We start from the raw sequence: 25,528 nt of genomic DNA, 5'->3' as shown, positions 1-25,528 counted from the left end.
AAAGTCCTCTCTTTCTGCTGGGCGTCACTCTCACCTCTGCACTCCAGCTTGACCGGGTCATAGTAATGTCCACCCATGCAGTAACACTCATAGCTTCCCTCTGTGTTCTTACAGTAGCCGCCTTTGCACACCTCCTGACCGAAAAGCATGCATTCATCTGCGTCTACATACATCCAGAGAGAAATCAGTCTGTGAGCAATGTTCAGAGCCTTGTTATTAAATGCTTACACTTGTCTTATCTTACCTTTGTAACTGTGAGAAAATGTTAACTCATAAAGCAAGTCCTCAGTGGGAATAAATCCTCTTCCTGATGGGCACATCTGGCTGAACTGGTCTGAAATGGCAGCAACAAGAAATTTAGGGATTCTATTTGCAGTCAGTTGTAGATGTACTTCCAATGATTACTTTCTGAAAGTTTTATTAAAATCCATCGAGTGGGTCATTAGATATTTTGCAGACAGACAGAGCTGCTTCCAATTAGGAAATTATAAATTTTTAGCCCAATTTGAACAGTTGGGGATCAGTCTGAGCTTTCACAACTCAAAATTTTAGGCCAAGATCTGTAAAACAAACTGAGTTACAGACATTTTTGGGCTTTTTAAGGTCAGTTGTCTGTGGCAGCCATCAGTCACCATTTATTAAAAATAAAAATACCACTGTCAGGACATATAGTCCCTGGTTGCTACGGCTCTGTCGGTTCTTTGCCATTTCGGTATTTTACTTCTGTGGAAATTATTTTTGTGATTGTACCATATATGTTGACATGACTGCACCTGCTACACTTACTTTTGTCCAAATAAATTTGTGAACACATTTCCTCCAGCATTAATTGCACACTTTAATCCTCGACAGGCACTGGACCTCTGCCCATTTCTCCGACTCACCTGTGCCGTTGACGGGACAAGGATACACCTCGCAGTTGTCCCCCCAGCCGGCTCCCAGCGTACAGCAGCACTCCTGCAGGGTGACGTGGCTGGTCAGCACACTCTCGCACAGGTTCTCATCATTCAGATTATAGTAGCACTCCTTCCGCTCCACTGGAGATGCTGAAAGATAAATGGAGAGGGGGCGAGGGTGGAGGGGACGAGCGCAAAGTGGAAACAGTTGATCTCTGCTAACCTTCTCTAACTACACGGCTGCAGCAATAAAGAGTTTTCAAGGCCCATGGAATTTCATTTGTCATCCAAACATTTTTTACACACCGGGCTGAACTATCCACTGCAGCACTGCAAGCACGGGCAGCCAAAACCTCCTGAGCTCAAAAGTCTCACAGTGCTTTGGAGGACTTTTGGCCCACTTTTCTTTATGCACATTGGTTTCTGCATGACTCTCAAAGTCCCAACCACAGCATTTCAGTCAGGCTGAGGTCTGGACTTTAAATGAGATGCTGGCAGAAAAAAATAAGTTTTGCTTTTTAAATGAAACCACATGCAGTCCGACCACAATAACTTAAAACATCCATTTTTTTTTTCTTCTTTCATGGCTGCAGTTTTACATGATGTTTTTGTGTAATGACAACAGCTCGTGTGTCGGCTGGAAAGTGGCTTACCTTTGGGAATGGGCTCGCACTTTGCTGTCATGTGTTTGTACTCATGGCCACTGGGACACAAACAGAGGAAGGAACCGTCAACGTTGACACACTCGGCCTCTCCACATACATTGCTCAGCAGCTCACACTCATTCAAATCTAAGAAAAGAGGAAAAACAGGCCGATAAATGGTATGTGGCTTCTCGTCTCACTCGCTGAACCTAGCTTCTAAAAGTCAGCATCCTTAACAGACTTAAGAGTTGACACTAGGACAGACTTTAAGCCTGAGACATGGTGTTTGTCACTAAAATACTGCTGCCTTTTAGTTGGACCTCCATGGTTTTAAACTACGTGCTGATTTTCTCCCTCTGAAGACAAAAGGACAGCCCATACTTGAGTTGCAAAAACGTGCAGAGCAGTTTTAAAGTTTGAACCCGTTAAAGGTGCCCTTATTACTATTGGGCCATTGTTTTTCATTATTTTTAGCTGCTATTTTCAATTCAGGAAAATCCCAAACAAAAAGTACATCAAAATGTACAGCTCAATTGGGAACAGTGCGCTGTGACTTTTGGTGGCTGTACAACCAGCAGAATAGACAAAATTAGCAAAAACAAAAAAAAAAAAATAAAGATTAGTGACATTAGAAAAGAAAAAAGCTAGCCCTGCTTGGAGCTCTACACCTCAGACATACCCCTCAGCAGAAACATGACTCAAAGTTTAAACAGACCACAGGAAGTTGGACTTTTAATAACTAATCTAAGATTTTGAAATCATTGCTGAACAGTCACATTTAAAGACTGTTGCATTTTGAAGCTTGTGCCATGGATTGTTTAACCTAGAGTGAGATGTCACACATTATCATTAGCGTTGTCTAAACTTTTAAACATTTTTGCAAACTCTTCTAATTTCCACATTCTTTACATTTTGTATGATTTTTTACATCAAAACCTGGGCATTTTTGTTGTCTCTCCCGCAACGTCTCTCACTGCTTAAGGACCTGTGGCTTTCTCTCAAATCTCTTTGAAAATGCAGAATGTGCACACCTCAACTCTCATTGACGACTATTGTATTTGAGCTCAGAATCTTCTCCTACAACTAGAGGTAAATGGTCATTTTACCTTGTCAGATTGCCTATATGAAACACTGTAGACAAAAATGAACATAAGTGGTGAGCAGACACTTCTACTAGTCAAGGTTGAGAATTTTTTTCAATGCTACCTGTTGGAGACACATGCAGTTACCATTAGTGATGCTAAGAAGCCACCAGCAGCAGAGGTAACATTTTTTTAATCTTGGTTTTTCTTCCCATTTATAACAGTTTATACTTTAAAACATTGGCAATTAGCTTAGACTGGCTACAAAAGTTAGCCTCAAATTACTGCTGGGCTTTAGGGAAGAAAGTTGATGAATGTTGAAATTTCGGGGAGTTGTTGGCACCCTTCAAAATTTCTTCAGCACATTTCCAGTTTATATTATTGTCTTGGTAGAGGGAGAGGACTTCCTGGGTTTTTTATTTTTTTAAATACCAGAGGTTCAAATCAACATGTGACTCAACTGCCAATTTGGCTAAACAACTCCATCTACTCAATCCTAACACTCTGTAGCTGGATGGCTTTTTGTCACTGATTTATACAAAAGTGTGAAGAGTAATTGCAAGAATGAAGTTGGAGGTGAAGAAAAACTTTAGTGGCAAGACAAGGAAACCACAGACAGAGAAGACAAGATAAAGGAGAGAGCGATAAAAAAAGAGCAAAGAAAAAGACCGTGCTTGCTAATAAACAGATAGATGGAGGGAAGGAAGAGAGTAAAAGGACTCTCACTCTGAATGGTTAGTGGTACACCACCACTGTTGGCTTTTTAAGGACTGTGTGTTTGTGTGTAAGTGAGTCCATCTGTGCAAGCCGCAGTACAGTGATGGTTTGGCAGTGCAGGGCAAACTGCAGGATGGGCTGAACCTGGGTGGAACCAAGCAGCATTGTGGAGGAACACATGAGAGCTGTGTTTAAGTGGGTATAAAACACATACTGCATGTGATAAATCTAACATTATACTGCGTGTTGTGATAGCATTGGTCAATAGGAGTGTGGCGGTGGGTAACCAGGGGCAGATGGAGGAAGTCAGTTTTGACAATCCTTCCAAGTAATTAAAGGAAATCGGTCGAGAAGGGAACTGCCTAGTTAGCCTGAAGATGTCACACCACATGAGCTGCAGTAAAAACACATAATGCAGCAGCATATATAGTCCCAGGCCTCACAAAAAGTACCTCTTCACCAGCGGAGAACCTCATTCTGTGCAGCTGGGACAATATAAACAACATGGGCATAGGATCTTTTAAAAAACTGATCTTTTCTGTTGTGTTAGTACTTCTTGTCCACAGAAACAGAAATTTTGGTAAGAACAGAGACCTTTAAAAATGCTTTCCAAAATCGCGATTTTTAAAAACTCCACTTTTTGGTATCTTTGTTTGGAGTTGAGATATGGAGCTTTTTTAGAAACAATGACATAGAAGCCAGTTTCATGGGTACTTTGTTTCATAGTAACCAAAACAAAAATAGAGTAAATCTTTGCTGTTTTTTTCTACATCTGTCTCACTTTATCCTGATCCTGTCACCATCAAAACTTTGACTGTGTGCTGAAATGGTGAATACCTAGACTGAAATTGTATATCAAGGATAAAAAAAGAAAGTTTTGTAGCCAAGCTAAGAATGTTCTTCCTCTGTATTTTTGATGCCATTAATGAGGATGTTCTTCTCTAATGAGTAGGAAAAATGTGGACAGACATTTTATTTTTGGTTAGTTTTGACTCCAGTGGGATCTCCAAAGTGTGTAAAAGTATTTTCAATTCTAAATTTTTCAACATAGCAAGCCTCGCTTCGATAAGAAAAATCTTTTAAAAAATCTTTGAGTGACATTCAGATATCTGCTGGTTAAACAGGCTTCTTTTTGGTCCCATCTGTAGTGGGAGGCTTGCACCTATTAAAGCCTAATTCACACAGTCACCTCTTTATCTGTGAAAACTCCAAGAGGCATCAATGTTTGTTTCACCCTAAGAGCTGTTAACAGGTCACCTTCAACTCTGGTAACCCCTCCATTCTTGGGTCGGTCATTAAGAGAGAGACGGTTTCATCGCTGTATTTGTTGGTTTCCTAAATTGATTTTGAACCAACTTATTCAGTTGTTGAAAGTTTACAGCATACAGGAAACTTTATTTTTATTTAGTGGAGCAGCTCTTGTCATGATTCACTAAAGCAGCTGAACTGAGCTATCCAATATTACCACCACAATATTATAGCACTCCAGTACTACAATCCAACTCAAAAGACTCAAAACCCTTTAAAAAAGCAAAACAAAACTGTCAAAGTATATGAAATATCATCTGTGAGCAGTAAACTATTCCAGTTGATGAACTGTCACAGTCCAAAAACATGCATGTTTGGTTATTTGGAGGTTCTAATTTGACCTTTGAGAGTGAGTGTGGAAGTGAATGCTTGTGTGTGTCTGTGTGTTGGCCCTGTGAAGGACCAGGTCAAGGTGTACCCCACCTCCTACCACCTGACTGTGATGTGGACAGAAAATGGGCATCCTGTTCGATACCAAACACTCACCTTCACAGCTTTCGCCTTCCTCAGTCGCATCGTAGCCCTGGAAACACATGCATCGGAAGGACCCCAGTGTGTTCTCACAAGCCCCTTGGGGTTTACACCGAGTCGCATTGAGAGCACACTCATCGATGTCTAAAAACCACACAAAGCAGAGAAAAATCCAAAATGATCTTTGGCGCAGTAATGGTTTTAACGCTTCCAAATCTAACACTCCATTCAAGTTTAAGGATCATTTTTTCAATCTTTTGTCAAAAAAAAAAATGAACTACTGAGTGATCAACACACTTCCATTTGTCTGCATTTACACATAGAATTTTGTGGTTATTTTTGTTTGTTTGCATGAAGTACTATAAGCTTTTGAAGACTGGAATTGTTTAGTTTGGAAGTGGGTCCACTCAACAAGCTCATAATAACTTGTTCAAGTGGACTCACTTTCAAAGCGGATCGCTGCCGTCAATTTTACACAACATGGTTATTTGGCTATTTTGATTATTCTGTATTATGAAAAAGGCAACTGTGTAAAAGTATATGAAATAGTAATTGGTTGGATGGCTTTGTAGTTTTGGAATTGCTGCGTTCTGAGTTTGTCAATGCTATCAAAAGTAAACTCCATTTCTCCAATTTAAAGCCATTCAAGAAACTACCTACAACAAGTAAAACATTAACTCTTCGCAACCTTTTTCACTTCAGAATGGCTGGAATATCCCTTTAAGTCAGTGGCATGAAAGGTGAAATATTGAATACAGCGTACAGAACTGAATCCTTTACCACGAAAACATATGCTGTAACAAAAAAGGGGCACAGATTACTTGGTTTTTATAAAAATATACACTCTGACAGCTACACACACACACACACACACACTCACACATGCTTCCACTTGAGTCAGAGTTTGTATAAATCACAAGACGGAGGGCAACAAATATCCCTCCTAGTCTAGACAGCCAGCTTAAAGGCTTCTGTCTGTTTCTTTTCCTCGATTTTTTATTTTCTTTCTGATTTTTCTGAGGAAGGAGAGGGCATTAAAAACAGCTCTGGCACAGAGGCCGAGGCTCCTGCCAAAGTGGAGAACGTTGGAGCACCATATGTAAAACAAATTGTAGACTTTCTCCTCCTCATCTTTCTCTTCCCGCAGTGACATGGAGTGACGGGGAAGAAAAGAGGGGAATTAAAAGGAGGTCAGATAAGCTGACACTCAGCCACCGTTTGGCTTGTTGACAGCTTTAGACATTGTTGGCAGAAACCTGACCAGCTTTACGAGCTCATCATTTGGATGGTATGAGCCAAGAGGTGAGCCTTGTCAAATGTGTGAACCAAAAGATTTTCATTTGATCATTGAGAATAAAATTTTCCTTCTTATCCTAATCCTTCAGAACTGTTTTCTGATCACAAAAGATTTTTCTTATTTCCCCTTTTTAACTTGACTAATCTGAAGTATGTTTTGTAGAATAGAGAAAAAAACTGCATTTTCTGCCTGAATGCAGCGTGAACACTGAGGGCTGAAGGGCTTGCTGAAATGTGCTGAAGAAGCTGATTTGTTAAGGCAAAACACTAGCTGAAAGCTAAAAGAAGCAAAACACAAGCTGAAAACCAAACAAAGAAAAATGCTACCTAAAAATTAAAAGTAGCAAATGCAAATGCAGTAATATAAGGCTAACTCAAAGCTAAAAGTAGCAAAAGGCTAGCTAAATGTTGCAGAAAAGTAGCTAAACAGTAAGAGTAGGAAGATGATAGCAAAAAGCTAAAAATACCACAAAAACAGCTAAAAGATAAAAGTAGCAGAATGTAGCTAAATATAGCAAAAGCCTAGCTAAAAACTAAAAATAGAATAAGAAGACAAAAATATAGCGAGTTTGCTGAAGCTGATTTCAAAAAGATGAATGTTTTAAAGGAATTGAAGAAATCTCAATGTAGTTCAAGGTAAATATTTTAAAAAGTGTAAAAGTTACAAAAAAAAAACAAAAAATGACTGCCTAAAATAACACAAAGTATTAGTAGTTATACCGTAAAAAAACATACGGAAAAATAAAAAAACAGTAAAAATGGTGTTAACGCTGAATCAGGGAGGGGGAATACTTTAGCATCAAACAGCTACTGCATGTCACAAAAGCTGTGTTTGCATCAGTTGCATCTTACCATCACAAGAGGGCGTGTCGAGGCTGGTGGTGAACCCGCGGTCACACACACACTGATAGGACCCCTCTGTGTTGAGACATCTGCCGTGAGGGTGGCAGAGCTCTGCTTCCTCCACACACTCATCGATATCTGAGACAACACAGAGAGAAACAACTAGGACCTCTGCTTTTGGGCTTCTTTCTCTGTCTTTGGAGAGCCCAAACACTGGAGCCATCTATGCTTCTGGGATCTGACAGCTCTTTGACGACCAAAATTGGTAAACTTCAACAATTTAAACCAGTGGTCTCCAATCCTGGTCCTGGAGGGCCACCATCCTGCATGTTTTACTTGTTTCTCTGCTCCAACACACCTGATTTCAATTAATGGGTGATTAACAGGCTTCTGCAGAACATGAAGAGGTGATTTAACCACTGAATCAGGTGTGTTGGAGCAGAGGAACAAGTAACACATGCAGGATAGTGGCCCTCGAGGACCAGGATTGGAGACCCCTGATTTAAAGCGTCAGGGTCAGAAACCCTCACAAAAGAAACACCTAGCATTAAATGAAGGATTGAATATTGCTCATCACTTTCACGCCAGTTTAAAACACAACCATTTTATGTTGAGAAATGATGACGTTTATAGCTGCTTTGGTTAAACCATAAAAATAACATTAATGCAAGATCTCATGCTTGGAGTTTGTTGTGAATATGAATGTTTCTCAGCTTCTACCACATCAAATTTTCAGCTCAGTATCTGTAAAACTGATTGAGTTACAGCCATTTTTGGGTTTTTAAGATTGCTTTGTTGAAACATGTAAATTCCAGATCGATGTGGGTCTCAAGAATAGTTTTCTCCTAAAGGCCTACCTGTGCAGCTGGTTCCGTTGATCTGCCGGTACCCATCAGGGCAGGAACACGTGTAGGAGCCCACGTTGTTGACACATTCGCCCACAGCCCCGCATGGTCGGTCCTCCTCTTCACACTCATCCACATCTGGAAGATCAACACATTACATAGAAACGAGTGGGATGATGATAAGGAGCGCTTGTCTAAAATGTCCACACCAACAACACATTTATTCACAACACGTGGTACCACCACCGAACCACTTCCTCAGGCTTACAGACTGCAGTTCTGAAGATTCGTAGGCAGAGATTCAGGTCAGTGACAGAAACCAGGTCTGCCTAATTAAAGCCACATATGTTCCATCAGCGAGACACTGGAGTCATAAAACAGGAATTATGTTTCTTGTTTATTATCTGCAACAAATGCTGCCATCATGAGGGCTGCAGGAACACACAACAAGGGGGAAAAAAAGTGCAATCCACAGCTTACTCATCACATATTCAGCTATAATAAAACATCTCTGGTCTTCAATGAAGCAGTAAAGCCATTCCACTTTTATTGATTAGTGCATTTGACTGTAAAGTTGATGCACGATCAAGGTCTGACACATTGGGTTTTGACTCGTGGACAACGATGGAAGCTATTCTTGGGCACCCACAGGCAAAAGACAAAAGCATACTTTACAGAAGAACAAACAAAAAACCAACTAGGCGTTAGTTTAAGCAATAAAAACTCATGTGATTAACCTCACAGAGACTGACTGGCACAGAGTATCGTCTACCGCCTTTCATATCAGAGTTTAGAATAAAGATTATTTTATGTTGAGAAATGACGGTGGTATACCCATTTAGGTCGAATTTACAGAATAACATTATATGCAATTTCACACAATCTTGTAAGCTCTCTCGTGATCAGTTAGTGCTCGTAGTGCGTGCTGTGTATCTGCGAGAATGGAAAATTTCTGCAAATCAGCATAAACCTGTTCTGGATCGGCTGTCTTCAGGTCAGGTTCATCCACAGATGATTTATGGGCCCTAGCCCCCTCCGTCCTGTCTGAGCCACTGAGCCCATACCATGAAACAGCTGCTACTATTCTCCAACCTAGGGATGGCAGGTTAAGAGAGATGCCTTTTGTTTGCCGGAATTATTTCTTGACTGACAGGGTTCAGATTATTTTTCACAAGTGTTTATAGAGTAATTTAAAGCAAAATGGTTAAAAGATCTTTTAGATAAAGCGCTGTCTGTGCTATTTTTTTTTCTCGTCTGGCAGCTTTCATTTTACAGTAACTGAGTCAAAAGTTCAAGGTTCCTGTCGTGACATCCTACTGTGTTTAGAGCGTTAAAAAAGCAGCACAGCCCGCGATCTTTCAGTTACACAACGGCTCTAAAAGTCATCGCCGTTTCTGTGCTCGATTAAAACAAAGTTCTCGATGTGCAAAGAACCGAAAGAAACAGGAACCATACCGTCACACTGGTCTCCAGTCGGTGACATTCTGAAACCGGTCCCACACTGGCAGAAGAACGAGCCTTGGGTATTTTGGCAGTGACCTCTGAGGCAGACTTGCTCGTCCTGGCACTCGTCTACATCTGACGGGGAGAGCGACATCGCATCAATTAAAAGTTGAATCAATGAACTCGTCTCGCATTCATTTCGTTAGCGATTACATAAACAGGATGCTGAGCTCAGTAAATTGCCTTATTGAGTAAATGTTTAAAAGAACATTTGTAAAGACGAGTTGTAAACAGTAATAAACAAACTAATCGTGAGTGACTGACTGCGGTGTTTTCTCACCGAGTGAAGGAACAGAATCTGAGTGGTGCACGTCCCTGAGAGCTAATTTAATTAAATGTTAGAGGAGTAAACAACAAGGGTAAACAGAAGAGAAAGAAGCACATCATGGTTGGACAACATTATATTTAGAGCCGATAGCAAAAAAAAAAAAAGTAATATGATTAAACATTTATAGTTACTGTAAACTAGTATTACGTTGTTCAAAATAATCTCCAGAGTAGTTGTAAATTTGTTTCCCTGCAGCTTCAAACACTGCAAATGTAACAGATGTGAGACAGTCTGAGACTTAGGGTAGATAAGTCAAAATACAGAAAGCTCAGAAAGCAAATACGCTACCTACACATTCGCCTAATCAGAGTTGTGCACTCCTGAGGACGTTTTGAGTTTGTAACTGCTGTGCAAAATGTGATACGTTAGATTGTTTTTCTTTGCCTACTGTTTTGTTCAGCAGCAACAGGCTGCAATTTGCTTCTCACCTCTTCATCACTGCAGGTCAGTCTCAGCTCTGAATTGTTGAATAGAAGAGTAGTGGTCAATATTGAATACTGTGCTTGCAAAGACCGAAGTTAGAAGCTTAGACTTAATTAGACCTAATTTTCTTCTTTCAGCTGCTCCCTTTAGGGGTTTACCACAGCAGATCATTTGTCTCCATCTCATCCTACCTCCTCTGCCACACCAACTCACTGCATATCCTCCTTCACTCCATCCAGGAACCTTCTCTATGGTCTTTGTCTTTTCCTTCTCCCTGTCAACTCCATTTTCGACATCCTTTTTCTTATATCTACATTATACCTCCTCTGCACATGTCCACACCGTCTCAGCCTTGTCTCACTAAAATGAACTGTCCTTCTGATACACCCATTACTATTCCTGTCCATTTTGGTCACTCCCAAATAAAATCCTAATGTCTTCATCTCTGCCACTTCCAGCTTTGCTTTCTGTCTTTTTGTTAGCCCCTGTCACTTGTCTCTATCCACACCACACTGCCTGAACTCTCTTTTTCACCTGTCTTGTACACCAGCTGTTGCGTTCTATCTTGCGTCTGCTGCTTTTTAATCCTCTTCTTTCTGGAGCACACCTTTACCTCTCCAGGCTCTCTTCCACCTGCTCCCTGCTCTCACTGGGGACTCCTGCCTGACCTCATCTGCCAACCTGTCCATCACCATTACTCACACTTCTTAATACTGAACACAAAGCTTTGCCCTAGCTTTAAACCAATTTAAATACTTCCCAATAAGCAGTGTTTCAGTTTTTAAAAAATGGTATTTCAAATAGTCACATCAGTTTTGCTTCCATGGGTTAGTATACAGACAAGTTTAACATACAAACACACAGACATGACACTTCCCTGACTTTGGCTGCATGGTGCAAACATCTGCATGATGGATTATTCATTTCTATAAAAAATTCTGTTGCTCTGATTTAATATTTCCTCCTGCTGCCACCATCATTTCTTTCCCACCCCACTGTGGCTTGGCTTGCCTTATTCGGTGCACGAACAGCCAAAACCTTGTAGCCTGCTAACCCCATGTCACATCCTTTGTGACATGGGGTTAGCAGGCTACTGAAATAAGAGAGAGATGAGCACATCTTTGGTTTCTGCTTGATGTTTCAGGCCTTCCAGAGGGGGGAAAAAATGGGTCCTTGCTGTGAGTGGTTCGAAATGGTTTGTTATTTTACTGCTTGATGAGTGGATTATTTTTGTCTGCATGTGTTTCCTGGGCTGATTTATATATGTGTGTTAGTGGCTAGACATTCGGAATTGACAGGGCAGGATGTAATCTATTCTCAAAATGGCACAAAGCTCCAGGAAACAAAAACTGGAAACTCCATCAGTCAGAGTGTCAGCAGACACCAGCATTGAAGGTCACACACCACTTTTAATCAGGGGAGGAATAAGGGACACTGGAAAAACTACTATTGTGTATTTTTATTAATGTTTCAACCGTATCACTATAGGATTGTGCATTAGGTTGTTATGAATATTTTCATTTGTTCCACTGTGTATTAACTTGTAATTTTAAAGGGGGGGACAACCTCTGAATAGTTAATAGGGCTCTATTGCCAGAACCTAAAAACTTGTGGTTGTGAATGTAATTGCCATTATTTTGTGGCTTTTGCACTTGCTTTGTAAGATAAGTATATTTCTGTTATTTGTTCTAAGTTCAGCCATAATTTTCCATGTGTTTTCCATTAGTTGGTTCTCTCCTGTGCCACTGACCATTGTTTTCCTTCTTCATCCTTGCCTTCAGTTAATCACACCTGTTCTTCTGCTCATTAGCCTCAGCTGCATACTCACACTCCTGGTTCTTACTGTTTGCTATGGTTTTGCTCCTTGTTGCTCCTTCTTCTGTAGTTTTTTGTGTTAGTTATTTTGCTGCCCTGCCAGCCTTTTTAAATTTTGATAAAAGTCCCAGTTTTAATCTTAGCTATTTGCCTCCTAGTCTGAGCCTTGTTTTTTTTTACACCACTACACCTTGTAGCAATAATGTCAACTTATTAAAATTCAAACAACAATGTAAAAAATCTAATTTATGAAGAAACATTGAAGGGCGCCAATGCAGCTACAGCCTGAAATTCGAACATCCATCAACTTTCTTCTTTAAAGCCCAATAATAATTTGAGAACTACTTTTGTAATAATCTAAGCTGACAAAATGTCCACATTTTTATGCATGCACTGTATAAGAAGTAAAAGGAGAACTAAGATCAAAAGAAGTGTTAAAACTGCTGCTCGTGGCTCATTAGGGTCATCATGGTAACAACACACTTGTGTCTGACACTCAATGACAGCACTGTGTGAAAACTATAAGTTGTATAAAATAATTCTTAACAGTAAGTGACAGAAGTGTCTGGTGGGCCCATACATCAGTTTTTCATGTCTACACTGTTTTATTTAGGAGATATGACAAGTTAACAAACCCCTTCATTTTGAAACCCTTAAGATTTAAAGAGAACTTGAACTCAAATACAATGAAAGTTTGGATGTGTGTATCCTGAGGAGGTCTGAGAGAAGCAGTGAGAGACGCATTGGATGAAAGAAGACAAACATGCCTACGCTTTAATGTATAAACTACGTACGTGTAAAGATTTTAGAAATAAGAAAGTTTGCAAAATGCTTGTGAAGTTTAGACAACTCATATGTATATGTGACATCATCTTTATCCAAACTGAGTCTTAAAGTTCATAAAACAAATTCTGACTGCATAAAAATCAGTAGAGATATCAAAAAAATATCAGGGACTGCAGATGTGTATTAGCTTTTGCTATAATCCGGTACAGCGCAGCAAATGGTGACATTTATGGTTAAATTGTACATGGTCTCTTTTTTAAATAAAGTTCATTCATTCAGTTCAGTCATGAAAAGTACAACTTTCTGTGACCACTTTAAACTTTGAATGATGTTTCTACTGTGAAGTCTGTCTGAGCGTAGAGCTCCAAAGAGGGCTGGGTTTTCTCACTCAATTCACCAAAATCCCATTGTTGTGCATGAAGAATTATTTTGCAGTTTTAAGAAGCTTAAAAATCATAGCACTCTATTCCCGATTAAGCCACACGGTTTGATGTTTTTTTTGTTTGTTTTTTTTTGCAAAAGCTGTTTTCAAAGCTAGAAGAGGAGGAAATCAAAAATTGAGATGGAAAGGAAAAAAAACAATTCATAAATAAAAGGTCTAAATCAAAATAAATGTACATATTTGAAATAAAGGGAAAAACCAGGAGTCTGTAAGAGTCCCTGGATATGTTTGTATATCTTTTAAATTCTTAGCTACTCAAACACGGGCGCCAGGCTTTTAAGTGACATAAAGCAGTCTATCTTACATTTAGGTACATCTTGGTGCTTTTAGCCTATTTATACCATTAAAGTAAAAGTAGTTTCATTGTATCTTCAGAGCATAAAATTTGAGAATAATTGTTTACAGCATTGATGTGGATCAACGTTTGGCTTATTACAGACACAACAGATTACTGGAGCTTTGAATTAAAAAGACCACATGCACTGCAGTACAGTCCCAAACATGGACAGATCCAGAGTGTTGGACTTACCTACACACTGGCCTCCTTGCCCTAAAAAGCCATCAGGGCAGGAGCCACAGGTGTAACCCCCCACCTCATTATAGCAGATACCAGAAGGACACTTTGTCCTGTTTTCACATTCATCAATATCTGAAAGAAAAAAGAAAAAAGAAAAACAGGAGAAAGAAGACAAGATGAGGTTGTTTTTACATTCTGCGATTCTTCAGTTTGTCTAAAACCTACAAAATACGAGCATGTTTTCGAACTCTTTTTATTACATACTTTGGTTGCATATAAATAATTACATAAACTTCTAAAAAAATAAATCATCTTGTGATTACACACCCTCAGCAGCTGAGGAGAGATTTTACTGCAGCTATGGGGAAATAATCATCAGGCCTGCTTGCCCCCACAGCCCTGATTCAGTATTATTTTGGTGGGTGGGGAGAGCTACGCTGAAACAGCAGGAAACCACAGAATGACAGAGTGCCTCACATTTAGATCCCGGCACGGGCGATGAAGCGGGCAGGAGGGTGGTGCTCAGACCGGTAACTATGTGGTCGCTGGTCTTATTCAAAATTCCACTCACTTATAAAGTAAATGTGAAGAAGTTTTGTTGGACGGAGTGTGGACCTGTGCTTGAAGCTTTGGCTGTGCCAAGAAGACATGCAGCAGAAGCTGGATGCTTCACTAGAGCCTGATCTTTTATGACTCCTCTAAGGACCCCTTCGTGCTGGTTGTCAACCTGCTATGACATAAAACATCAACCAGAACCAGGATGGGTTTCGCAGGTTTTTAGAGTGGGTGCCTCATTATGCGTGACAGGTCCACAGTGGTTTTGACTTGCACAAAACTTTGATAGCAAGAGTGTGGTGTTTTTTATTGTGGTGCCAGCATACTGGGATCCAGGGTGGAGCACTCAGGAGCATTGTGGCAATAGTGGCATTGTAATCTTGACATGGGGCTCATTGTGTCCTACTGTTGTCTATGTCGAAACCTTAGCAATTTAATGGGAATTTGGTATGTATTATACAATTTACTACCAAAACTCATAACACACTATTCATGATCATGTTGCATACTGGTTTCTGTAAAACTATAGGAAGAGAAGAAATGCAAGAAAAACAGTTGAACAATACTGAGGGTGTTTCAATGCCTAGACAATGGCACACTTAATTGGTTTAGATTTATTTATGTGTTTGTAAGTTAAATACTTAAAAAAGAAGTTAAATCTTGATCAAATTTGTTTAGTGCTAATCCCTCTCCCCAGGAACACTCCAGCTCCAGAACGTCAAGGCATTACCAGGCCAGACAGGATATAGCATCCTTCCAGCAAGTTCTGGGTCTGCTTCAGGGTCTCTTCCTAGTGGAACATGCCAGGAAAACCTCCAAAGGGAAGCATTTAGGAGACATCCTAATCAGATGCCTAAACCACCTTAACTGACTCCTTTTGATGCAAAAGAGCAGCGGCTCTGATTGGAGTTCCTCAGGTCTAAGGCTGACCCCGGCCACCCTATGGAGGAAGCTCATTTCAGCTGCTTGTATCCAGGATTTCGTTCTTTCAGTCATGATCTAAACCTTGTGACCATAGGTGAGGTCTAGGATGTAGACAGACCAGTAAATCAAGAGGTTTGGACTTAGAGGAGCTGACCCTCATCCCAGACGTTTTGTGCTATCTAACATATTTATTGCAATAAGTTTGCATTAAGTTTGTGCTGTTTTTGAGAAGCTGAAAATGATCAAGAATCAAAGCTTGTTATAAATTTGGAGCCCAACAGTTGGCTGTTTCAAGGAGGATTAATTTTACACATCACTCTCTTTCTTGTTGTACGCTGATGGTCTGAATATGAAAAAAGTCGACCCTGAATACATGAACACACACCATACGTCCTCTGTCGATTCTGTACCTTACCTACACATGTGATCTCGCTGTCATCCAGGTGGTAGCCCTCCTCACAGTGGCAGGTGTAGCTCTCAGCTGTGTTGTAACAAACCCCCTGACCACAAATGTGAGGGTTTATCTGGCACTCATCCACCTCTGAGCCAAAGGACAGACAGAATAAGAACTTTACTGAGCACCATATGATAAAAAATGTCAAGTACAACAAAATTGAATTTTTTTGCAAATACATACAAATACATTGCAAATTCTATCACATTTATTCATGTTTAAACTAACTGAACTATCAATATTTCAATTAAACTGGTGATGCTTATAAAAGATTTCTAAATACTTCATAATTAGGTTTTAGACACAACATAAATTATTAACCATTTTTAAAAGTGTTATAAGGAACATGTCGTACACTGATGCAAACACAGTTTTTTGTTTTGTTTTGTTTGTTTGATTTTTGGAAGATTAAGTAGGATATTTACTATTATTTTTACTACTTTTGCTTGTTGTTTAGCTTATGTTTTCATGTTTGTTACTTGACTGATTATTCTTTTTCATTATAATATTTCTGACAAAAAAAGCATTTCAATTCCAGGTTGTAAGGCAACAAAACCAAAGGAATACCAGACCACTGTAAGCCACAATGATCCTATAGCTGTTGCTTTAAATATTGCCTGGCATCTAATATTATTTAAATTATTTGTCTTATTTTTCGTGGAGAAAAGGCGAAAACAAGCTTCAGTCTTACCAGCTGACTGAGTCGGAGCGATGTCCTGGCCTGCATTAGTTGGGAGGATCTCGACAGGTGCAGGAGGGGAGGTCCTCTCAACAACTGCTCAAACAAAGCAACAAAACACAAGAATGGATTAAGACTATGGATTAACAAGGATTACCAGATACATCGTGGCATATCATAGCTGGACTAATAATTTTTTTCTCCATCATGTAGCAGTAAAAAATCTGATGGTTTATCATCAGGACTTGCCCAACAGCTGAGTTTAGGATTATGTTTTAAGATTAAGCTGGTAACTCAGTTTAGAGCTGGAAGGTGATCAAAACAAATGTACAGACAAGGATACATTTGTTGGTACTTTTACAGCTCATTGAAACAGTGTTTCATTCCTCATGGAGAAAAGATATTCAGTTAAATGCAACTTTCTAATGTATATCTGCATCTCTTTAGTATCTGATAGATTAAACAAAAAATGTAAAAAGAACTTATTTGTTTATTTTAGAAAATCGTAAAGGCAGATTTGTTAGTACCCTTAAAGAGATTATTAATCTTTGCATTACAGTCATGTTTCAAACTAAGTTTTTAACTTTAATCAGTATCATAGGTGCCTTCAAGCTCTTCTTCAGCCATTCAGCCTATTTAAAGGAAACAAACTGTTATGTTGTGTGCACCACACTGAACATGGAGCTCAGACAGAAGATTATAGATATTCATGTTAAAAGTAAAGGCTACAAGACCATCTCCAAGCAGCTTCATTTTCCTCTGACCACAGCTGCCAATGTTCATGGGACGAAAGCCAATCTCCCAAGAGGAAATGCGACCCCAGATTGAAAATATGGGTATTGAGGATGGTAGAAAAGAGCCAAGGAAATCATCTAAAACCATTCAAGCTGTACTTCAAGGTCAAGGTACGGCACATTCTAATTGCACCAACACTCTGGATTGGTCTCATTTTAAATCATATTGGGTGCCATGGAAGAAGACCCAGGAGGGCTCCAGTACTGACAGAAAACTCTAAAACCCCAGACTGGAATTGTCCAAAATGCACGTTTACCAATTTTTGTGTACGACATGCATGTACTGCTATGAAAAGTCATTTCAAACCATTCCTGATCAAGTCGCATGTTGTGTTGTAATTTTGGTGTGAATTTTTCCAAAGCTGTGGCAGGAACTGTGTATCAAAACGTGTGATGGAAATGAAAGAATAACAACCAAACAGTAATAAAAGTGCTTCAATGCTTATGCACAGCCCCCCCCCCCCACTCCAATTACTGCATATTCTTTGTTTTATTGCCATTTTTATTACTTTCTCAACATTTCCTGTTTTCAGCTTCTGTGGTTTCTTTTATTAGTCCTTGTGCATAGACCCTGTGCTTTCCAAAGCTTGAAATCTGAGGCTTGTGTTTGCAGGCTCATAAAGAAACGATCAAGTCACAAGAATAACCTTTACAGCCCATAATTAATGTGAAGACACTGTCTTTTCCGTGCATACTTAAGGACTGAACAAACAGCCCTAAAACTAAAAAAAAAAAGTTCTAATCTTCCACCATACATTGTGTTCTGCTTTGCACAAATTTAAGTGTGCACAGCTGCCAGGTGCCGCATTACCTTTAGGGGTAGTTCAAACACTAATCTACACAAAATTTCAGGGAACCTTTTTTTTTTCTTTCAGCCTGTTCTGTGTCCCTTGTGCGTTCAAAGCTCTGCAGTAATTTGAACCCTGTCTGAATCGGCTAAGGTGCTGCAAAGTTTCCTCTTCCCTCAGAGACTCCAAGCATGTCCTGAATAATAAGAGAGGAGGCTGGAGCTCATCTCTTTCTGTCGGCCGGGCTCATCCCCCCACCCCCCACCCCACCCCCACCTCTCCTTGTGAAGCCCGCTGGGCCGGGCTGTGTCTGAAGGGAGTGCGTGCTGAGCCGAAGCAGTTCAATCCTTGTCCTCTCCAAACAAATGCCACGGGAGGGAAGTTTCTTTTAAGATCTATCTTCTTAATCACATGCCAGCGGGATCATAAATCAGAGTTTCTAGTGCTACTTTGTAGTTTGTAATTTGCATAAAGTGAGATTGCTGTTTAAACCATCGTCTCCGCATTTTTCACCGAGACACTGATAAATAAACAGCACTCTTCAAACAAGAGAGGGCAGGTGTAATTTGTTACACCAGTTCATACTTGGTACATCTTTATCATTCATGAAATTAGGAAAAATAAAATAAATTACATCTTTAAATGTAATTCTGTAAATAAACACTTCAGTCGCCTTAAAGGGCCTTTATGTCTACACCTCTCAATTCTAAAGATTTTTGTTGGAAAATAATGATGACCCTGCTTTGATGTAAAAAAAAAAATGAGACAGAAAGTGGATGGTCTTTATAGAGTCTTGGTGAAGTCTTCAGGAGAAATTAAGAATAAAACAGCATGCAGAGAACTTCTATAGTGAGGTTGGCATGGTTTATTATCGTGGTGGCAGAATATTGTGTAGCCATCAGACCCGAATTAAACGTGAATCTCTGTAACTTACTGTAAAGTTCTAAAAAAAACATAATCTGATCTATACCTGAAACCCTGCAGCAGTGTCCCTCCATAAAAGAGCATTACAATCAGTCATTCTATAGGCAGCTAATGGGGTAATGAAACAATAGTTAAAGATATTTATGGTTTTATAGCTCTAATGCTACAAAGAGCTTCATGTCAAAAGTCAGCACTTAAGAAAACAAACAAAAACTTTTCCACCGAGAATCTTACAGTAAGTCAAACAGTCATTAAACTCTTTTATTTTCACAAGTGCTTCAAACAAAGCTTCATAAATATGGACTGTTATACAAGACTGACCTTGTAAAATCACTTCTTTTGTCCCGAATGCCTCCACTGGTCGCTCAGGTGTTGGCAGGGGGTGTGGGGGTAAAACGTCCATGGGCTCCTGGTAAACGGTTACCGGTTTATTCACAGGAGGGTTTGGCAAAACCGTGTATCCCATCCCACCGGGGCAGATCTCTTTGAACATGGCTGCGAAATGACACAAAACAAACACCACTGAAGACATTTTCACATTGAAATGGAAACTTTTGGTTGGAAAATCTTTAGAGTGGCAGCCTCTAAAATTTTGCAGAAAAATTTTAGCCATTTTGAAAAGACGTTCCGTGGATGAACAACATTATCTTACCTGTTGCGGATAACTTTTAAATAGACTAAGTTTGAAGATTTCATTCGACAGGACTGACAAACTAACAGGTAGTCTGATTGAAGCTATGACCAAAGTGGATTGATGCCATCTTAAAACAACTTTAGTCTCAAAGATTTCATCGTGTTTTATGTAATCTTTTCTAAGGAACCCCATTTAAAAATGGCTGAATCTTTTACACAAAAGAAGTAGCCTGCATTTAAACCCAAAAATTTAAATCCACAAATCAAATCTTTACGTAAAACAGCAGCAAATTTAGTTTAAACTAACAGCTTGTGTTGTGATGTTCAGCAGCTCTCATCACAGAAGCATTATGAGAAGCTTCAAATTTCCTGATCAGGACAGAAATGTTTTCTTCGTACTGCAGCAGGTGTCCAGGCACGTGAGGCTCATCAAGCTCAAGCTTCACTTTATTTCAGTGAAGGAAAGGAGACACTAAACATAAAGTGAAAACCTGATAACAAAATAAACTACTTTAAACGACAGAATGACATCTGAATTCACCATTTTACCTGGAAATAGCTAAACTTTTCCTTTCCAAATAGCACTTTTCAAGCTGTGACACATATCAAAGTGCTTTACAGGACAAAACAAAACTTACAAATACACATGCAAAAAAAACAAATATCCCAGATGAAAAGAATAACACCACTTGTGAACTAAATTTGCAAAAATCAATTAAAAATTTTTTTTGCACGAATTACATTTTGAAAAAATAAGTAAATAAGAAAAACTCTGCTCACCATGAGGCTTCATTCAAAACAACAGCAGGTGTATTGATGGGAAGGGAGAAATATAAAAATTTTGACAGATTAATGTCATTACTACAATTAGAATGAGAGGAATTTATAGAAAATTATTAGTTGTGTAGATCAGCAAGTTAATTTCTCTGTATAAGTTTTTCCTCAGGTTTTCTCTTTATAATTATCTGCACTTGTGTTTTCTTTTCTTCTGGAACAGCATTCCAGACCCTTTTGAAGAAAAAAAAAAAAAAACATCTCGTAGACTAATGCTGCCACCGCCGTGTTTGACAGAAGGTATGGGTTTTCAGTATCTGGTTTCCTTGGAATAACTGTGTCCAAGTAGTTTATTATTTATTTCAACACACGAGGCAGATTGATTTTAATGAGTCTGAATGTCGTAACCTTTCTGGGGAAGTCTCAGAAAGCTTTGGTTACTCCACCACAAAGACCAGACTGACTGCACAGATGCAGGTCTTCTTCTAAGCAGCTTTCCTTTTTCTTCAAGGAGTTTTCAGTCTCGCTCATAGTGATAATTACCTCGTTAGTTACCTGTTTGGCAATTTCAAACTGCAAAAAAAAAAGGACAGACTTTTTTGTATCCTTTCCCACATTTGTACCATGACAAAATCCCAACTTACAGGTCTCCAGAAATGGTTTTAAACTTTTGCCTTTGTTGTTATTTTGGAATACACCATCAGCTGTGCAACTTCACACAGACATGTGTAGCTCTTTTCTATATATCTACCAGTCATGATGGAGAAGTCTGACAAGGGTCCACTGGAGATTTAACATGAGAGTTGAAGTGAATTTTAAATGAACAAATTCAGGTATTTCTGTTGCTTGTGTCAGACTGTTTCAGACAAAAATGTATCTTGTTTTTCTATTAAATATATTGAAAAGAGAATAAATTGAATGATTTTGATCTGAAAGGTATACAAACTGAAAGGGTCTGAATACTTTCCTAATAGGTCTTGTTGACATGAACTCTGTGACAAAGTTTGCTATGATCATTTGCTTTTTTTCTTCACATAGTGAATCAGTGAATTTATCCTTTCATCGATTCTTTTAACCCACTTGCTTCTGGGCAAGGGTCGGGAAGAACTGGTGCCTATCTCCAGCAGTCACTGGGCAAGAAGCGAGGTATACCCTGGACAGGTTGCCGGTCCATCAAAGGCAACCATTCATGGTCTCACTCAGAGTTTCCAGTGACCCTAGCACTTGGAGAAAACCTATGCATGAACTGGGAGAACATGCAAACTCCAATCAAAAAAGCTCCAGCCAGGAGTTGAACCTGTGACCTCCTGCCTTGTAAGCATCAAGTAACCAACTGCACCTACATACATCTGCAATAAAGCTAAATATCACTGAATTACCTTGACTTGTTAAACCACAAAACACCAGCTTTAAATGAGAGCTATCCATGAAATCCCTTTATTATATTCAAGGCTGAAACCAACGGCACAAGCCAACAGTAACTGCCTGAGAAACCCGCACTGACATTTGGATATGGAAGTAAAAAAGGAGACAAACAGAGAAGTCAAAAGGGTGATAGCAGCCACAACAATAGATATTCCTAATGTACTCTAAAAGCAACTACTGAGCCATGCCCCGAACATCCATGCAGACACAAAATTTTAGGATAAAGATACAGAAACATGGTAAAGCTCATTTATGAAGGGGAAAATGAAATTGTACGGGCGTAATATGTAGAAGGCTTCTTTCAACAGTGTTCCTTATAAAGGCTGTGTGAGGCCTCATCAAAAATGTTTATTCTACCATGATGGATGGTAAAATACTGATGTGCATTGTGTATAGCAACGTTAAATTTGCAAAGCTACATGTATTTAGCACTTGTATACACAGTTAGTCATGTAGGAATTATTCTCAGACAAAGGCCAGGGCAGGACCATCGCACCACACGAGAGAATGAATTCTGAGGTTTGGGCCCAAACTCTGAGTCACTAGCACACTGTGTTTCATACAAAACCACCATGCACAGACCATTGTTAATCCCTGTCAAACCCTCTGAGCAGCCTGCTGAGCCCTCATGCTTTAGAGTGAAAGCAGAACCCATGAAGTAAACTATGGAATCAGGAGTGGACAATGGTTACCTGATGTACTAGTGACTATTTAAGCAGCACATGTGAAATTTCTATAGGACCTGCTTGTAACAGAGGGTACAAAACAGCCAAGAAATTTGATTAAAGTTGGATCAAATTTGTATTCAGTTGTTATGGGGGAAGAAAAAGAGCGAAAACCACAATGTATATTACACTATTCTCAGCCATGTAGGGAACCATGAATGGTTCCCCCTGAACCAGTCCAATAACCAAAGCTGTTTGGAGCAGGTAGTCAAAGCCAAGGCTGGCATGACAATCAAGATCATGTCTCCTTTGTTTAGCCCAGGAGGTAATTTGTGTTAAAATAATTAAGTTTACTTAGTGATCCAAGCATGTTTGGGTTTGTTGTTAAAACGTTGGGACCAAACCTCAGTAGTGGACCCTGTGTCCTTCAGGTGTTTTGGCCATTACCAGCAGACACCTTCACCCAGCCAGCCGAGATGATCAAGCCTTGGTGTGTGTCTCTACCTATTGGATTTGTTGAAGAATAAGCTTCGGATAAAGTGAGGCATTCAAGTAGATTAGTTAGTTCTTTTCATTATGTCAGTTATGAATATAAGGTTATCATGCTCTTTTTAATGTCTGTCATAATGATGAGACTTGGAAAAATAAGTATTTTCTGAAGTGGTAGTTGTTTGAGAACCACTGCACTAAATTTTTCAGTTAGTCGTAGCATACCGACTCTAAAACTTTTTTCTTTCTATTCGCTGCTTGAACCTTTGTTCTGGGTCATTATTTGGAAAAAATGGTTGGTTTGGTTGAATTTCTTTCCTTAGCCATTTCTACAGATACAGATAGAACAACTTGTTTACTGATGTTAGCGAGGAATTTCCCACTTTTAACAGGAGTGACACAACATCGCAAAGAAAGCCTGCCGCCCAATATGAAGAATAAACATAGATCATGTGATTCCTAGATGAAAGTCACATGGGATCTATTAATTGGAAATATGAATTAACATCTATGCAAATCAATTCACCAAAGGGTGTTTAGTTTTGATCAAATTTGCATTTATTTACATTGCTGATGGTTTCCAACACTTTAGATGTGCAGGTGAGCATCAACTAAAGGGCTCAGAGGTTTATGATAACCAGAATCTAAAGCTACACTTACATCTGTGTGAAGAGAAGAATCATTTTTAAACAAACAGAGCTCTGCAAACTGCTGAGTGAGAGGACAAACCTGACAGGGATGCTTAAATGGCACAGCCAATGAGAGTCAGAGTAATGTTTGCTCCATACAGTGGGGAAGGAAAGTCTGGGGGCACAAAAGCCTCGCAAGACTTGGAACCTTACCTGTTCCTGGAGGGGGGCATTTGTCACAATGAGGGCCCCAGGCTTTGCCTACACTGCAGCAGCAGAGCTGTTTGCTCAGCTGGGCAGACACTGGGTGCAAACACTGCCTCCCTGAGCCAACCAAACGGAAGCAAGCGCCCTTTTCCTCCTGGATGGCAGCTGTGTTGGCTGAAGAGGAGCGCAGGAGCAGGGTGGAGAAGTGGTACACCAAAGAGTAGAAGACACATACATGAGGGGAGGGGAGGGGACGGGGACGACAAGACAAAACATGAAGAAATAAAAAGGTTCCCTTCACCAGAGCAAAAGTTTTTTTCTGCCACAAAAACTCAACAATTAAAGCTAAAAACATAATCTAACACACCATAGGAAGGACAACATGTAGGAAAATAATTTTAAAAAAATCTATTTTGTCATGCAAATGCTTCATGCACTATCAACGTCAAGTGTTGACTCAGATGAAGGCATGCAGGAGAGTTTGGCTAAGTTCCTGTGTTTTGTTTTATGGCACAGTAAAACCTCTTCACAGCATCCAACTGGAGACGGTTCACAGACAAAGTAATGATCTCCAATGCAAGCCAAGAATGTTCGGTTCAGGATTTCTTTCTTCCAGGAAACATTACCTCAAGTAAATCATGTCAGTCACTGGTTGAACACTTGACCTATATTTTCCCAACAAATAAACAGATTATAAAACATCTGGGATGATTCTGGTTTCCAAAAATTGCTAAAGCTTGTTTCGAGACTCTATTTTAGATCAAACTTAGCTACTTGAATATTTGCAATGGTGAAATATTTCTTGACTTTCAGGTTCAATTAATTTAGCTGCAAACTAATATTTTAAAAAACATTTCATTAACATACAAACACTACTGAGGATGTTAGTGAAACTTAAAAGAACAATACTGGATAATAAATTCCAATTTCTTCCCTTTTGTGAATATGAGGTGAAAATATTGGCTTCATAGTTATATTTGAACGTGTAAGGCCTGATGGAGGACTTTGTTCAGCCCCATTCACACTGCAGCCGAACAACCCCATGACTATGTAAAATAAATCTGCCAGATTGCAAATGGTCTCTGCAGGGTCTTGATGTAATGGATGGAGAAGCATTCAGTCAGTAGCTTGAGTTTGATTTAGGCACATTGCAAAGGCAATCCGTCATCAGACAGAATGGTAGAAATGTCTGGATGCACCCTGCATAGTAGGGGGGCAGCTGGGTATCCAAAACAATGCCAGAGATCTTGTTAGTACTTATACTTCCTCTAAATAATCGCGTTGTTGTTGCTCCACCATGGCTGAGCCTATCCAAGGACCTGACTAAAACATTGAATCTGTAGAAGCAATGTACCCATCTCCCAATTTTTTTTTCTCTAAAGTCAACTGAACCTCTGTTTTGGGTTGTTTTATTCAAAACAACGGAATGGCAGTTTTGTTTTAACCCCCTGACAATTTGTATGACCTACTGCCAAAGCATGAGATGACTTTTTTGCTGATTTAAGGAGAAAATTTAACATGAATCATCACCATCAAAATAAATCAACAATGGAAGCTCACTGTACAACATGAGAGATTCTCTGACATAAGATGAACAGGCTCTACAGAGCTTTGTGATTGACTTCACACATCCAAAGTCGCTATAATCCACTGAACATTTGGATTTACCAGC

General features: G+C 39.5%; 1 protein-coding gene across 4 annotated transcripts in view; it reads right to left on the bottom strand.

The window, feature by feature from the left end:
- The window catches only part of ltbp1 (latent transforming growth factor beta binding protein 1), a 114,527-nt gene that overhangs the window by 9,021 nt on the left and 79,978 nt on the right, over positions 1-25,528 (bottom strand). For 3 of the 4 annotated variants that reach the window (XM_017430894.3, XM_017430903.3, XM_037973430.1), the window contains exons 11-23: positions 23,863-24,030; positions 19,356-19,529; positions 16,541-16,624; positions 15,811-15,936; positions 13,929-14,048; positions 9,558-9,680; positions 8,115-8,240; positions 7,267-7,395; positions 5,134-5,262; positions 1,550-1,687; positions 885-1,046; positions 245-334; positions 35-163 (exon numbers count right to left, since the gene is read on the bottom strand). In XM_017430894.3, coding sequence (XP_017286383.1) covers positions 35-163; positions 245-334; positions 885-1,046; positions 1,550-1,687; positions 5,134-5,262; positions 7,267-7,395; positions 8,115-8,240; positions 9,558-9,680; positions 13,929-14,048; positions 15,811-15,936; positions 16,541-16,624; positions 19,356-19,529; positions 23,863-24,030 — 1,698 coding nt within the window. The remainder of the gene's footprint in view (positions 1-34; positions 164-244; positions 335-884; positions 1,047-1,549; positions 1,688-5,133; positions 5,263-7,266; positions 7,396-8,114; positions 8,241-9,557; positions 9,681-13,928; positions 14,049-15,810; positions 15,937-16,540; positions 16,625-19,355; positions 19,530-23,862; positions 24,031-25,528) is intronic. The other variant, XM_017430912.3, reaches the window with a different exon arrangement.

This window comes from Kryptolebias marmoratus, linkage group LG22 (genome assembly GCF_001649575.2).
Source record: "Kryptolebias marmoratus isolate JLee-2015 linkage group LG22, ASM164957v2, whole genome shotgun sequence".
Lineage (NCBI taxonomy): Eukaryota > Metazoa > Chordata > Actinopteri > Cyprinodontiformes > Rivulidae > Kryptolebias > Kryptolebias marmoratus.
This window is presented reverse-complemented; position numbering and strand designations above follow the sequence as displayed.